The sequence below is a fragment of the Rhipicephalus sanguineus genome, chromosome 5 (assembly GCF_013339695.2).
Source record: "Rhipicephalus sanguineus isolate Rsan-2018 chromosome 5, BIME_Rsan_1.4, whole genome shotgun sequence".
Classification (NCBI taxonomy): Eukaryota; Metazoa; Arthropoda; class Arachnida; order Ixodida; family Ixodidae; genus Rhipicephalus; species Rhipicephalus sanguineus.
Window position 1 is genome coordinate 73,885,607 of NC_051180.1, and position 15,573 is coordinate 73,901,179.

Consider the following 15,573-nt stretch of genomic DNA (forward strand, 5'->3'; position numbering starts at 1 on the left):
GCACACCGTGGGCGGCCACGGTACCCATACGCATGGCACGAGGCCTCTGAGATCATCCGTTGCCATGCCATTCTTGAAATAAGCCAATACCTGTCACACCATCCTGCCCCTGCTTGTTGCGGAGGTAAGAGCAAACAATTTTTGGCTGTTCTTGAAATGAAATTGTGATTTCCCTACTGCGTGCATGCAACACATGTTCTCAGGAGCTTCAGCTCAGTACCGTTTTCTGACCATCTTCATGAAATTATGCACGCAACGAGGCGAATGACTTGATGTGTTCTCTGTGTAAAATGGCAATCCACAGGCGACATTCATCTGCAGCTAAACTTATGCAGTATCCAGTTCATTTCACTCAAAGTGTCTTATTTTGGCATGCCCGCACAGGTGCTGCAAAGCTATGGGAATGATGAACAGGCCATTACTTCCAGAGAACCACAAGTATATTAATAATGTCTTTTATTATCATCTATATTAAATAGAAACCTACAACTTGCTGCTGGTAATCTCCCGACACTGCTAGGCTATATCGTATAGTTTGCTATTTGGCAGACCCTTTATAAAATGTGGCATAAAGAAAAAAGAAAAACTGAAGAGATGGCATCAAAGAAAATAGATGCACTAGAAGAGACCCTGAAGAAATGTTGACAATAACAGCGCAAGGTATAAGAGTGCCTACTATGAACAACAAAAACATGGAACATTTGCACACACAACACATCTACCTCGAAGTAACCAGTATAAACTTGCCAATGCGGCATAAATGAACGGTTGAAAGATAAATATCTGATAATTCGGTCACAAAATGTAGAACATCAAAAATACATTGGCAACTAAGTAAAGAAGCGACAGCTTGCCACAGAATAGAAACAGTAACTGCAAGCTTGGCAATTAGGTCCAGGAGACACAGCAGCCCCACACCTTGTCGATCACTTGTCTATGTTTATAACCATTACTGCCTTGAGCATACACTGTATCAAGAAAGGTTTGTTAACTGTGAGTAAATTCACAGCATACAGCGTGATAAAATGTCTAAAATACACTAGTGTATCAACACATGCTTTAAAACAAATATGCCACACCACCACAGAGATGTGCACAAGCTTTGAACACAACAGAGAACACGTCGTTTTCTTCTAGTTTGCTTCACAAAGCACATGTTCGCAAACCAATAAACCAGGAATCGAACATGAAATGCTATGGCCAAAAGCGCTTGTCATCCAAAACCCAGAACAATCTTTCATGGAATTAGAGCTGTTGTGTCTCTCTCTGCCCGCCTAGTTGCAGTGGCTTCCATTTCAGAGAAGCCTCACTGTCTTTCAACTCGAACTCTTTGTGATTGAAACAGCAGCACACGAGGCACATGGCCACGTGATTACGAAGAGATTGCATAAGAGAATGGCAACACCATCCTGGTTTGCTGCACACTCGGTTTTTTTCTGAATGTCTAGGTATTGCATTCGAGCGGGATTTACAAAATTCGTACCATAAAACCTGTACAGGAATCACTATGCACTTATAACAACTGGGAGACACATAACCATGGATGGCTATCTCCAAGCTTCGCATGGGGCTATCCTGGCACCTAACGCGGTCAGAACTGCGTCTCGCTGTGGCTATTACCAAAAGGCTGATCGAGGAAAATTGCCGTGCACTTTTATCGCGTGCTTTGTACAACTCGAAATAACACAGCAATGTACAACTGCTTCGGATGCTTGCTCTGTATTGCGCAACTTGGCATCAAGTTTGTTTTTCTTCATCTCTCCCTTTTTGCCACAGTTTGATGCTCCTGGCACTAAAGGGACAAATAACGAAACAGTAACAACTGTGAAAAAAATGCGTACTGGATTGAAAACAAATGTTTCCCTACTGCCTCAAGACATCAGCAAAAAAACAAAACACACACATAAAAAACATAAATTAAAAAACATCACACAGTGTGGAAAGACACAGATCACATTGTGCACTGTCATGATACAAAATCCACTTGCACATTGTTGAGCACTGTGCAGCCTGCTTCTTATCTGCACACACACAAAAAAAAGAGAGAATGCAACAAAGAAAGGTCTAACGTGACTTCTAAATGACTGACACAAGTGACACACCATCAAAAGAAAAAACTTAACAAAGCTCCACTATTAAAAAGGACACCACCATGACATGTAGATATATAACTACAATCAAAACCAAAACTGTGCAGATACTTAAAACACATGTGCGCTTGAAAAGAACACTTCAACCGGGAAGCCTTGAGCAATTATTATCAGGTTCATCGTGGAACCCTTGGTTTAAACATGCTCCCAACACAAAACACATTGTGAGGGTGCCAAAAGAACGGTGACTGTACAAAATGGAAACGTTACACACAGCAGAAATATGGTAGTGCAGTGTTGTACACCAAAGTCCCTGTCGGTGCTGCCAGAGCGAAATGCCGAAGATGTTGTATATATTACACAATCTATGCACAATAAAAATGGGGCAGGAGGCGGGGGGTGGGGGGGGGGGGTCATGAATGGAAGACATGGCATGCATAATAACGCCAACAGAACGCCACCCACTGACATAACTGCCATGTCTCACAAAATCTCACATTTTTAACGATATGAGCAGCGCCAAGAAGCTTCACGTACAAGGGTTATGGCGACAAAGAAACAAAGGAAGTGAAGTAAAAAGTATCAATGTTCTATGCAACGCTCGGTGTGTTGATAGGCATCATAGCTCAGCTGCTACATATTTCAGGCACTATGCTTAAACTGTGGCGATTTATTAGCAACAGGGGGGTGCTTGCGCATACTTCCCCACGCTAATAGGCCAAAGTTGAGCCTCAAGAACGACATCTGCGAAACCTCCACCACTCGGCTGTTGCACACTTTGAGAAATGATTGACATCAAGATCACGTTGTAATGAATTTGAAAGAATGCACTTCTAAAGGAAGACTCTTCAAGCCATAGTTTCAATGGAAAACATTTTTTACATACACACAAAAAGACTGCGTTTGTCGGGATGGCCACACTAAAAAGAAAAGACTCAGCAGAGGCCTTTTATTTGCTATGTTCCAATTTCATATGAGTACATGAGGCTGCAATGAACAAAATGCCCTTTTTTTTGCATGTGTGCCTATGTTGAGCAATGCTTAAGGAGAATGAATGACTGCATTTTGTCATGTCACAAGAAGCACAAAATATTTTTAGCTATGGAAGATTTAGAAGCCAATATATAGTACCGCAAAAGCTGCAAAAAGCCAAATGCCTGCTATCATAAAAAACACATTAAACGAGTAACTCAGATCAAACCTTTTGTACGCCTGCCTGGAATCGTCTGCCTAAGTGAGACAAATGAAACAGTTAAACTGTTTAGTGCAATTCATGACTAGTAAATATTTGTTGTGTAAAAATAAAAGTACAAGCAAAGACCTCATGAATTCGAAGTCACTGGATCAGCAAAAACCTTCTAATTAAGTGGGTTTTCAAGTTAACGAAACATATAAAAAAACGGGATCCAAGGAAATTTGGGTTGTTGAAAGTAACCAGAGAAGCTGGTTCGCTGTGTTATGCAGTTTGTAACTTGAATGGCCATGATTTTCAGCAACGCCTGATCACGATTCTGCCACAATTCCAGGGAAACAACGACAGGCAAGCACCGCGATGCCATGCATTATCAATATCAGTGTCTCAATAGCTGATAAAACTGGCAGCATTTGTCTCCTTAATTAAGGCAACTTATGTTTCCGCATGCTCTTTTGTGTGCAGTGGCACAACTGTGATTGAAGTGACACCAAAAAGCATCTAGAGAAATTTTATGCATCAGTGCTGACCAGAATATATATATAACAGAAACCATGCGGGCTGTCATCCCCATCACGCAAAGAGAACAAGCTGCTGGTTATGTGTGCACATTGTCTGCCACTGACTGACAAGAAGTGGTTTTGAGACAGTCTCATGGCATCCATTCAGGTTCAAAGAATAAGTCTGCAATTGCATTCCCATTACTATATAAGGTGCAACAATGCCTGTTTTAATGTTCTTCCACTCCAGCTATTAGCCTTAATGTTCAGCAAAGTGGCTGGCTGTTTGTGCATTACATTATTTTAACTAAGTAAAAGCATGGAAAACTAGACTACAGTAGACACAACCTGAAAAGACCAAGAAAATATGTTCTGTTTAAGGGGGGATGAGGGTCTCGAAAAAACTTTTTTTATTTATTGTCCTATCTTAATGAAAACTGGCGTGCATGTGTATAATTGAATGGAGATTTCAAATCTGCAAACATATTTCAAATATTTCATTTAGAAAGGAAGTTATGACAAATTTCCTCATTGTAATTAGGTAATTCCTTACGGTTTGTTATGGTAACTTAGAATACAAAAAGTTACTTTTCAGGACTACATGGTTCTTCTAAAAGGTCCACCTCACAGGCTAAAGCAAATTAGATGTCAAAACAGCTGTTTCTTCGATCAGAAATAATTTTCAAACTTGGAAGGTAAAAGTTAGCTTCCAGTAATTAGCTGGTACTTATCAAATAATTACAATTGCATCAACGTTCAGAAAAAAAGAAAAGCTTTAGCCTGTAGTTCAGGTGCTGCTGAAAAAAATGATACCAAGTTTGTTTAAACATGTTCATAGAAACCTCCTCAAAACTTCCGTAAGGCAGATTCACTTCACAAAAATAACAAAGCTGAGAAAATTGCGTTTCAAGATTTAAAAACATTTTAAATTTAATTTTTTGAGCATGTAAGAAAAAGAAAGGCCTTTTTGCCATAACATAGTATTTTTCCGGAGCATAATTTGGACTACAAATACCTGAAATAGCGATTTCTAAAAGTTGACAATTTTTACGATTTTTTGCTATTTTAAGACCCTCGTCCCCCTTAAGAGGTGTTCCATTTACTGGGAGATGAACTGGGTTGCAGCATTCAAGTACGAAACCAATCATATCAGAGGCAGTTCTTCCATTTAAGCGGCAATTCCACTAAAGAGATTTCTGTTTACTGAGTACTATATTACCATTGTGCAGCACTGGACACGCTTTCAGCATGGCTGGAGTCTGCCTGTACAGATGTTTGCTTTTATTTTATTATGATGATGACATGTTGTCAACCAGCATTCATGCCTGCTGGTATAAGAATGGCAGACATTTATCTGTAAATGACTTTCAAGTTCTGCACTGCAGATCTGCATAAGGGAGCACCTGGCAGCTAAGCACATTACAAATGCCTTTACAATATGGCACAAAACTAAAGCTTGCCCCCGAATGACGCCGACAGGGAAAAGAAAGCTGTGCAGAGAACTGACCCTCCCTTTGGGGATCACTCATTCACGTGGAGGAAGAAGCAGTTCACTCACCAAGAGGCACCTCTAAGGCAATCTCAAAAGCGGCAAGCGTTACAAAGTGAGCCACGCCACGACTGAACAGAAGCCCACTCCTTGCGTCGAGTGAAATCAGTAGTGCAATGCCACCCGATGCAAAATGATGGGAGCTAGTCTATAGAGGACTGCAGCGAGAACTCAAATGGAAAGAAAAGAAGTACAGACTACTCAAATGCATACAAGACGTAGCGGGGATGAACTATAAGAAGATCAGGTTCCTAGATGAGATGTTGTTAAGGGACCAGCGCTGTTGCCATTGATTTGCACTGGCCATGGCTCGTTAATTAAAAGGCAGAGCTGTTTGATGCTAGGCCTTGCCACTGCTGCCACCGCCGGTGCCATGGTCCCTGCTTTCGTCTTCCGCTGCCGAGTGGCCGGTGTCTCCTCCGCAGGCACTGTCATCAGATGCTTCAGAGCAGAGGCTTGTACCACTGGCTGTTTTGGTGCAGAAAAAGCACACAATGAGCACATACAGAGACGAAAGGCCGAGAAAAGGGCACGTGGGTGTTCGAAAACTCTACAATGTGGAAAAAGCATTTACAGAAACTCTAAAGAAAATTTTATTTTCTCGCAACCATTTTCACTGATTTGGGTAAAGTTTACACCAAGAAATTATGAGACACACAGTGCGACATACAAGATCGAGATGACTTCATTATCCCTACACATAATCGGTTACATGGGGCACTGTGAATTCTGTGGGCTAGAGTGCAAACTACATTGCACTGTTGCTGTAACACTGCTGTTTGCATTGACGTTGTGATTTGCTTTCAACATTGTTTTCCGCCAACCACTTCAGTCCCTGGTTTTAGACCTAGGCTCTAGTGATAATGTTCCTGGCAAAAAAGTGAGAACAGCGAAGGCGCAGCACGTCACAGAACACCTATGTTACTGGCCCTCAAGTGACACAGGATGACTACTGATGCCAAGAACCGTGAAGCCAAGGCCTCTGTTAGTATTCTTGTAGTGAACCAATCGCAAGCGAGGGCACTGCCCCTGGGAGATGCCCATGTGCGACGAAACTGAAAATTCCACTATTGCACTTTTTCGTGGAATAGGAGCCACTATGAATTAAACAATGTCTTGCAAAGCCTGGAAACCATACACTACTTATTTGCAAAAAGTCAACATCACCCCCCCACCACCTCTTGTAGTCTAAAGGCTCATTTACACCTGTGACTAGCAGTAGTCACACGACCAAGTTAGTCGCAAAGCGACTGCTTTGGCTCAGTCACTCACCATTAGGCGCAAGCCTCTGAAGCAATTACATGCGCAGGAACAGGAAGTCAACTTATTTTACAGGGCAAAGGCAATGCGAGCCGTATGTGAGCAGACGTGAATGTTGTGTGGCAACGAGTATAATCGTCACACGGAGGTGTGAACATCAGTTGCCCTGAGTGATTTTTTGGTTGCCAGTCGCAAATGGTCGCGCGACCAGTGCTAGTTGCAAGCGTGAATAAGCCTTTATTGTTTCTTCCACCACACCTAAAACTATGAACACTCACTGGAAGGCTTGCCGTGGGCACTCGGAGAAGACACTGAGGCCATGCCATTGTGACTTGATGGTCGAGGCTGCAGGGCTGCGATGGCGTCAGGCCAAAAGCGCTCGACAGGTCGTACCGTCTGCACTTTGGCCTTCTTGGCTTTCTGCTGGCTGTTCTCAGGGTTGCTGGCATCCAGCATCGGTTGCAGAATCCTCCGACGGGCATTGATGAACCTGGCCATGACATGTACGATGACTCATTAGGAGCAGCTTTACCGCAGGCATATTAAAGACAAAGCATGCTGCCTCCCTGTTTCACACGAGACATTAGGTGTGCCCGCTGTTTCTCTTGGAAAATGTCTTTTGGCACTCTGTTCATGTGCAAAAATCAGGTATTCGCACCACAGCCGTGTAATTTTCTTCCATTCACTTTTATTTTGCCACGTGCTTCATCGAACTTGGCAGTGATTTGCTGGATGGCTGCTAAGAACAACGAAGGTGGTCTGTAAGAAATCTTGACACTCAAGAAATCTTGAGTACCTGAGAGACTTGTTTATGCATTGTTCTTTGGACTATTTTGAATACTACTACCTCACTTTCTTGAGAACGGCACAAACCACAAATGCACAGAAGGCAAATGTAATGCAACACTCAAAACTGAGATGCCACAAGAAAGGGCTCCGTAAACAACCATTTCAATTTATTACAAGCATGAGGTCAAGACTAACAGAGAGCTGAGCTAGTTGGTAAGTATTCATTCTAAAAAGACAGGCGTTTGTGGTGTCCCGACTTCTTTCTTGTGTCCGTGATTGCACGCCCTGTCTTTTTGAATGAATTTTGCAAGAGATTCCACTTGAGCAGAATTGTAAGCTCCCTAGGGTTTCAGTCGCAGAACATAACAAAAGCAAACATCAAAGTAGTGCCAACTGTCATACACATTACGCTTAGTGAAGACACGAGTGCGCAAACACTTAAAATATGCTTACAATCGTTCTAAACAAAAGGTATACTATTAAATACTCACCAGTTGTTGACTTGAAGAAGGGTCAGGTTAGTCTGAGCTGCTATCTGCCTCTTTTCATCTTCAGTGGGATAGGGGTGCTAAACCAATAAGAACAGGGAGAGAAAAAGTAATTAATAGTGTCACTCATGCTGCAAAAGTATCAGCGAAATGAGAGGCTGCCCGTATTACTACAACATACTTCCTCGAAAATAATGGTTAATACCCCACTTAACATTTTGGCAAAAATTATTCCTGCATTCTCCACCTGAGACTGTAACTACCCAGCATCATATTCAATATGCTGAACGCTTTTGCAAATAGTACAAAGACTGGTTTTTCATATCCAGTGATCATCTATTACTGTGCAAAATTGAGTAGGTTCCGCAGCAGCCCACACTGAAAAAGGACTGCCACTGCTAGACCCGCAGCCAGTAAATAACACATGCATCCCACAACACCCTATGGAAAACAAACACCTGGCAAAGATTTAAGGGGCAGGAATTGAAGAGACACACCGGACCATCCCTGTCGCATCCCACCAAACAGAAGCACTGTACTGCCCTTGGGCACTGTGGGTACTATGATAAATAACTGTAGATTGCATCTCTTTTAAGCTTGGAGTTTCTTGCAACACTACTGAAAGAAAATCCTAGCATCATTGTTCACGCAAGTTTCTGAGCACTACAGTATTTTTCAGCTCGCCTCGAATGAGGCTTATTAAACCAAAAGTGGGTGTGGGGGGTGTTTACACACCAAAACTGCCAATAAATTATGAGGCAAGCCGCAGTATGCGAACACCAGATAAATTTTGACCAACTGGGATTTTTAACATACACCCAAACATAAGTAAATGGACACTCTTGCAGTTCGCCCCAATCGAAGCGACATTATACAGTCAACTGCCGATTTTTCGGACTCCCAAGGGACCGCCAAATCGTCCGAAAAATCGGGCAGTCCGGAAAATCGAATTCATGCTTTTTTATTTAGCTGAAGTGGTCAAATCACCCCAGCCACGTCCGAAATAGCTTTAATGCCTCCCAGTGCAATTATCAGGCAATTTGGTGCGCGCCCAGGCTCTCGCAAATACATTTGGTACCTGCCGCGAACCCCGCTTAACTACGTACGTGCCAACCGCCACTTTTGCATCTCGTGATGAGCGCCACTGATAACAGTAAAGCGCGGAACAGATTACGGCTATCTCGCATGAACCGTTTGTAAACGATGACGCGCAACACAAAGACTGTGGTGGAAGAGCAAACGACTCGTCCGGCTTTCTCCGATGCGTGTGCGCACAAGCGCACACACATCGCCGAATCGCCGCCGATACGCAGCATTTGCTGCCGTGTCAAGCCGATCGTTTCTAGTTGTGTGCAGCACATCGCCAACTAAGCTGACGCCGTCACTTTACTGTTGCTGTATCGTACGCACGCATTTATCATGAAAGGGTTCTATGCGCACTTAGTTCCTGACCGCACACGGGCGCGGCAATGGCGAGCTGGTTTCGTCCGCGAAGGCAACGCGTCTATGCGGCGCACTTAGCGGTCTCGCACAAAGACGCAGCAGGAATGGCGGCGCGGCGCATTTGGGTTCTCGCCTATTGAATGCGTGCAGTACGCATGCAACTGCGCTAGGCCACGTGCACTACCGAGCAGTTAACTGAAGATGCTTGTCGTAAGGGTTGTCAGCGATTAAGCCGTACTGGCGCGTTTGCCAGCTGCCGCCATCACGCCTCCGTGCATTTCCGCTGCTTATCCGTAACATCACCGCACGGCGCCGCGATAGCGGCCCCTTTGAATTTCTGGTCTGCTTCACCCCATAACGCTTCGGCACTGCGGCAAAGCTGACTTTCAGACTCTGCTACTGTCTCAAACAGACCGACTCGCGAAAGCGCCGATTCGAACCTACGAGATAATAGACGCGGCAGAGGTGGGGGCTTCAAATAATGTCTTTCGGACCAGCAATTTGGGCAGAAAGTCCGAAAAATCGGACGCGGAATAGCTTCAGCGTCCGAAATTTCGGACGTTCTAATACATTGAAGTCTATGGGGCTGGTGACGGTGCCGCGAAAGCGTCCGAATTTTCGAGCATGTCCGGAAAATCGGGCGTCCGAAAAATCGGCAGTTGACTGTATAAGACGTGATGAAATGGCTACAGAGAGCCGAAGACAGAAGAACAGAAAAGACAACCCAAGCTGCGAGAACAGCGGGGTTATTGGGAGGAATATTAGAACAAGTGAAAGAACCCTTTGTACCATACGTCAAACTTAGAAAACTGAACTTAAATAAATGAGCGGTGTGATGTTTGAACCCCGAAAAAAAAAGAAAAAAGAAGAGGAGGATTGGTTGCCAAGATAAAATTGTGCGGAGAAAACAGAGTGAAAACGAGCTGATGGGGGCTAAGGAAGCAAGACCCACAAAACTAACCACAATGTGCTGGAACAGCCAGGAGCGCATGATGCTTGTCGCCTGCTTCGGCAGAACTCCACGCTTCTGTTTCTTCTTGGAGCCCAAGATGTCCTCGTCTTCGTCATCGCCGCTTAATGAGAGAGCCCTTGGACCTGCACAAAAGTCTTAGGTGAACATAGTGGTTCCACATTTCTGGCCACGTGTTATCACCATCACCACGCACAACCATAACATTCTCATGGCATAATCGAAGGTTTGGAGTAAAAAGCTAATGGCATGGCCTCATATGGAAATGTTCCGAGAACTAAGAGTGCTCTTGGGTACGTTTAAGAGACGATTTTACTTTGCAAACGAGATCCGAAGCACCTTCTGCACTAAAGCAAAGGCTACAACCTTTTGCATTAATTTTTCACCAAATAAAAGAAACCTAATGATTTTTAAGCTTTTCAGTGCTAAACAAGGATGTGTAGTGTACTAGTCTACCACATGGCAATAATCAATCAAGCCAGGGGAATTGTGCTCCCCCATTAAAAATTGCATATTATTGTAAACACTTCTAGTTTTTTGAAGCTATTTGAAGCACTCTTTGAAACTATTCTACTGAGCGACACTTTATGCAGTATCAATATTCTGCGCACTATAAACTATTCCCTTACTGTATTCAAAACTCTGGCACTTCAATCAGCGGCCTTAGGCACTGCTACAAGCTAACAACTGACAACTTCAACTTGACTGTGGTTTCCCAAGTTCTTTTAGATAGGATGAAAAAAAGCGAGAGACTGGGTTGAATAAATATTAAAATATTTTCAATAGCAAGTCCACTATGCTGTCTCCCTGAATAATATAGCAGTAAATTCAGAACTTCAAGTCATTCTTCAAAGACTTCTTGAACAATCTGCACTGATGAGGGCACAGCTGATGAACTTGAAACAAATCATCTGTCTCTTCCAGCACGATTTTCTTGTCCCAACTAAGAATATGCAGCCAGCTCGCACAATTGTTAAGCGCATGAAAGCGTTTGCATGACGTTCAAAAACGACTAAATTTGCTGCCCTTAGTATTCAACGTTCATGGTGGGGGGCAATGCACAGGACAACAACAAATACGACAACAAAGTGCTGACGTCTGTCATTGTCCTTTGCGCTAGCCCCAACCATGAATTTTCACCAGCTTGCCCAATTTGTGGCCCACAATTCAAGTAACATTAGTCTCTTAGCAACATTAGTCACAGATGTTGAAAATTGCCATTTGTCCCATCTTTATTATGCTATATTTATCTGTGCTTCAAGTATGCAACACACACACACATCAAGTATGCAACACACACCAATGGCAATTTCCTTGGTTAACTTTTGGAAGTACCTTCAGTTTTGCCCAACACAGCATATAGTGCAGGACCCCAGATAAGTGTCCTGTCAAAGCACAAAACTATTCAACACTAAGGCTGTGCTGAAAAGTGGTGACCAGCTTAGCTCGCAATAGCTATAAAGTGCCCTGGGTTACGATAGCCCTAAAAGTGACTGATCAAGCACACGGCCCGCGATTTCGCATTGTTTAGGAAAAGCAACAGAAAACACAGCTTATAAACATCACTGTAGAATGATACTTTGCCAAAACAAACTGACAACAGCCCAGTCAAAGCAATGTTCATGACAATCACTGGCATGCAAGCAACATTCATTGGAAAGATCTCACGACATGCACCAACGGTTTACATATACCAGCAAAGTAATAAAAGCAATGACGCACACAAAAGCCAGGAAGAAAAAATGTAGGCAGCTATTGTGCAGAATGTTAACCATAAAAAATGAGAACACTGAGGTTCTTGGGTAGATGCAAATATAGCTATATCTTTCACTGCTACTCGTTCAGTAATGCTACTACAAAGCAATCCCAATGCATCTTTTCATTCACAAATTCCACATTAACTGGTAACATGAATATGGAAAGCGTACAGTTGCAACCTCACACACAACTGGACCATAACAACAACCATTTAGCTATGAGTAAAAAGTACTGCAAGGAGTTCCAATAAAAAAAGTATGAGCAAAACACTCTTTCTTCAATAGTTTATTTTTTAACACAGGTCACTAGGCTGAAAACTTGGCAAGTTGAATGTATGCACAGAAACATTTTTTCTCCCCCTAGATGCAGGTTGGGATCTTCGAAACTAACCGAGGTTAGAGACTCGATGGTCTTGGTTAGAGGAGGAGAGGTTTGCACCAATCTGAGACAATGGTGTCCCACCATGGATTGACGCTATCACAGGCAGAGTTGCACTTGTTTGGATCTGAAATAAAGATGGGCTATGAGGCACAGAGTTCAAAAGAGATGCTGCACAGACACAAACAGATAATTTGTTAGGCAGCATCAGAATATTAAAGGTTATGCAGATATGCAAACAGATGCTTTGCTGCTGCCCGCAATATACAGTGGAACCCCGATTATACAACTATGAGGGGACCACGTAAAACTGTCGTATAATCGGAAAACTAAGAATATAGGCAGTGACACTCAGCCTTGCCCAAAAAATGGGTACAGACCGTCTGAATAAGACCACGGCACGACCTTGCAAGAAAGGTAGACTAAATTATTTTTTAAAATGGCAGCTAAGCATTTAATCAAAGGAGGTGTGAGCGAATCTTTATTCTGAACTTTAAAAAAATCAAATCCAATGTGCATCTTCTGTCCGATAAATTGAGTCCTAATATTCCCTGCAGGTATCAACGAAACCGAGACCGCGCTGGCAGTCAGAAGAGTCAGATACAGTGTCATCGCTAGAGGCCGGATTTTTCGGCATGAAAAAAGCGCGTTTCAGGCACCAGAAATAGGGGGGCAAAACATTTTCTTAGGCCTCCAACGTTGTAAATATAGGCACAATAAATGCAAATAATTTCAAAACAAAGACGTGCGCGATCTGTTTCTACGACAGGAAAGCAAGAAATGTTATTGTGTATGATGGCACAAAGGCGCCAACGGTTGAACATAGACGTTGAATTGTCCTTTTCTCCGCACGGTTCTCAGAACACGGTCTCTCCTCTTATCCTGTAGCATAGTGAGTCAAGTTTCCACTGTCACATCAACACACTGCTGAGTCTCTTTCTTTTCGGCATGGCTGGGAAGAGCAGAGCAGGAGCACATAGCCAGACCGCTAAAAGACCAGAATGGAGAGATGCCTCGTATCGGCCGGGTCGAATAGCGTAGGGACGATTTCTCCCCTGTCAGCGAGCACAAAGCAAATTACAAAGTCGCGTGCACACCACATTTTTCTTTCTTGCTTTGCTCTCTGCGGTTTCGCACTCACCAACTGCTCGCGCCATGTCAGCATGGTGGCATGTGCTGGACAGTGCGTCCCATTTCACTGCTGCTAGCGCTTGTTTTCCAGAAGTTGGCTGAACTAGAGGACTATAGGTTGAACCTCATAGAGTTCTCAACATTCAATGTTGCCCGGTAACATGAGCAACGGTCTCAAACTGCACTCAAAAGCGAAACTTGAGGCCAAATAGTTTTAATATAGGCCCTGATTTTGAAAATAGACATTTATAGGCACTATGAACACTATAAAAGCCCTTCTTAACCTCTAATTCATGCTCATATATCAAAATGGGCCAATAGGAGTGCAAGGAACAAAATAGGCATTTGCCTAAAATCCGGTCTCTAGTCATCACCATCACATAATGGCAACGCAGCACATTTTGTTGCAAATTCGAGTAGGATGATCTCGTGCATGACTGAGCTGTGCGCGTCATATTTATTCCCTTGTAAAGTGCAACTGGTGATGTGCCGCTGTTATTATGAACACTTACATCAAGGGCAAGTTATTTTGCTTGCTGACGATAGCTGCGTCGCATTCTTTTTGCGTGCTTGAGGCCTGCGACTGCGAGTGCCACAAACAAAGGGAGATCTTCAGCTGCACGTCGACCAGGAGAAGTTTCCAAAGGCCGTAAACATGAAAATATGCGGATCTCGAAGATGAGCTTGTCGACTATCTGAAGCCACTCTGTGTAGATCGAGCTTGTCTAGGCAATGGCCCTGGGATACGCATGTGATCGAGGCGTATCCAGAGGCAATCTTAAAGCCAGGAAAGCCGATTACAGAAGCACAAGCACTGCCAGGAGAATAAATTCTCCACTCTAAGAAGGTATACTATACCTGTCTCACTCTCCTTCTTTCTAATCATCAACCTAGCGGCATGTAAGTTTTCATTTTCCACACAGATTCGAGTAAGAAAAGGCAATTTTTTGTCTTGGATGGTATCCGAGAGTACTCGTAAAATTGCGTGTTATAACTGAGGTTTTTCATACATTATTTCTATGGGGGTTTTGCCGGGACGAAGCCAATTCGTTGTAAAATCTGTCACAAAACCGGGAGACGTATAATCGAGGTTCCATTGTACGAACCAGCACTCCAACTTTACAATATCAGTTTTGAGCTCTTGAAATTACGAAGAGCACAACATTTTTGTGTAACACAAAATAGACTAATGCAGAATTATTCCTTTTTAAAAGTACTGTAGTTGCCTTTGCTGCATACCAGTCACCTATAGGCTGAGAGTGCCACACTTCTCCAAATATGATAAAAGTTCGTGTAGACATGAACATGCGACCTGATAGTCCAATATCTACACTCCTTATAATTTTCGATAACTACGAGTAAAGCGCACAGTGTTATCAGTGCAGCAAAGCACAGGTGCATGGCAGGGTAGCTCGACTGCTGCTTTATTAACGGTTAGAACAGCAGAAGTGAACGTTGTCCATGCTGTAGTCAACTCTTGAGGTTAATTGAAACATCCAGTTCATTTGGCCTAACGCAAGCATAAAATCAGAAATTCATATGTTTGGAAGATGGGCCCCCGATTAAGACGATCTGCAATGGTCAATGGAACCAAGCATCAAATGCAAGCTGAGGCTACGCTTATCAGACGCGGCTCAGTAAATGTACAAGACGTGGAAACAACATAGATGTCGAACGGATGATGGCAAAAAGCATGACACGCCACTGATTAGCAAATGGTTTTACTCTTGAAAGCTGGAAGTGTACTTTTCCTCTCAGTGAAGAACACCAACTATAAGACTGTCTCAAGCAAGTTCTGCGGGCAGTTACAATTTTATTCAAATTCTCTCAAGCAGGCAGACACAACCATTTAGGTGGATTATGGTGGAAGCCAGGTAGCATATATGGGCAAGGTTTGCATGCATATCAAGTATAGCAACATTAATTAAAAGAAAAGAGAGGTATATGATAGCCATGAAACACATCAGTGAATACTGGCACACATTGCAATCGCTGGGATGACGGATATTCAAATTATTTTTGTGA

General features: G+C 43.2%; 1 protein-coding gene across 4 annotated transcripts in view; it reads right to left on the bottom strand.

Annotated features, from left to right (window-relative positions):
* Positions 1-439: 439 nt before the first annotated feature.
* LOC119393781 (homeobox protein PKNOX2) overlaps positions 440-15,573 on the bottom strand; it is a 36,866-nt gene continuing 21,732 nt past the window's right edge. For all 4 annotated transcript variants that reach the window (XM_037660938.2, XM_049416360.1, XM_037660936.2 and 1 more), the window contains 5 exons: positions 12,430-12,544; positions 10,273-10,406; positions 7,872-7,948; positions 6,870-7,081; positions 440-5,799 (listed from right to left, as the gene is read on the bottom strand). In XM_037660938.2, the coding sequence (XP_037516866.1) occupies positions 5,672-5,799; positions 6,870-7,081; positions 7,872-7,948; positions 10,273-10,406; positions 12,430-12,544 (666 nt within the window). In that variant the 3' untranslated portion in view covers positions 440-5,671. The remainder of the gene's footprint in view (positions 5,800-6,869; positions 7,082-7,871; positions 7,949-10,272; positions 10,407-12,429; positions 12,545-15,573) is intronic.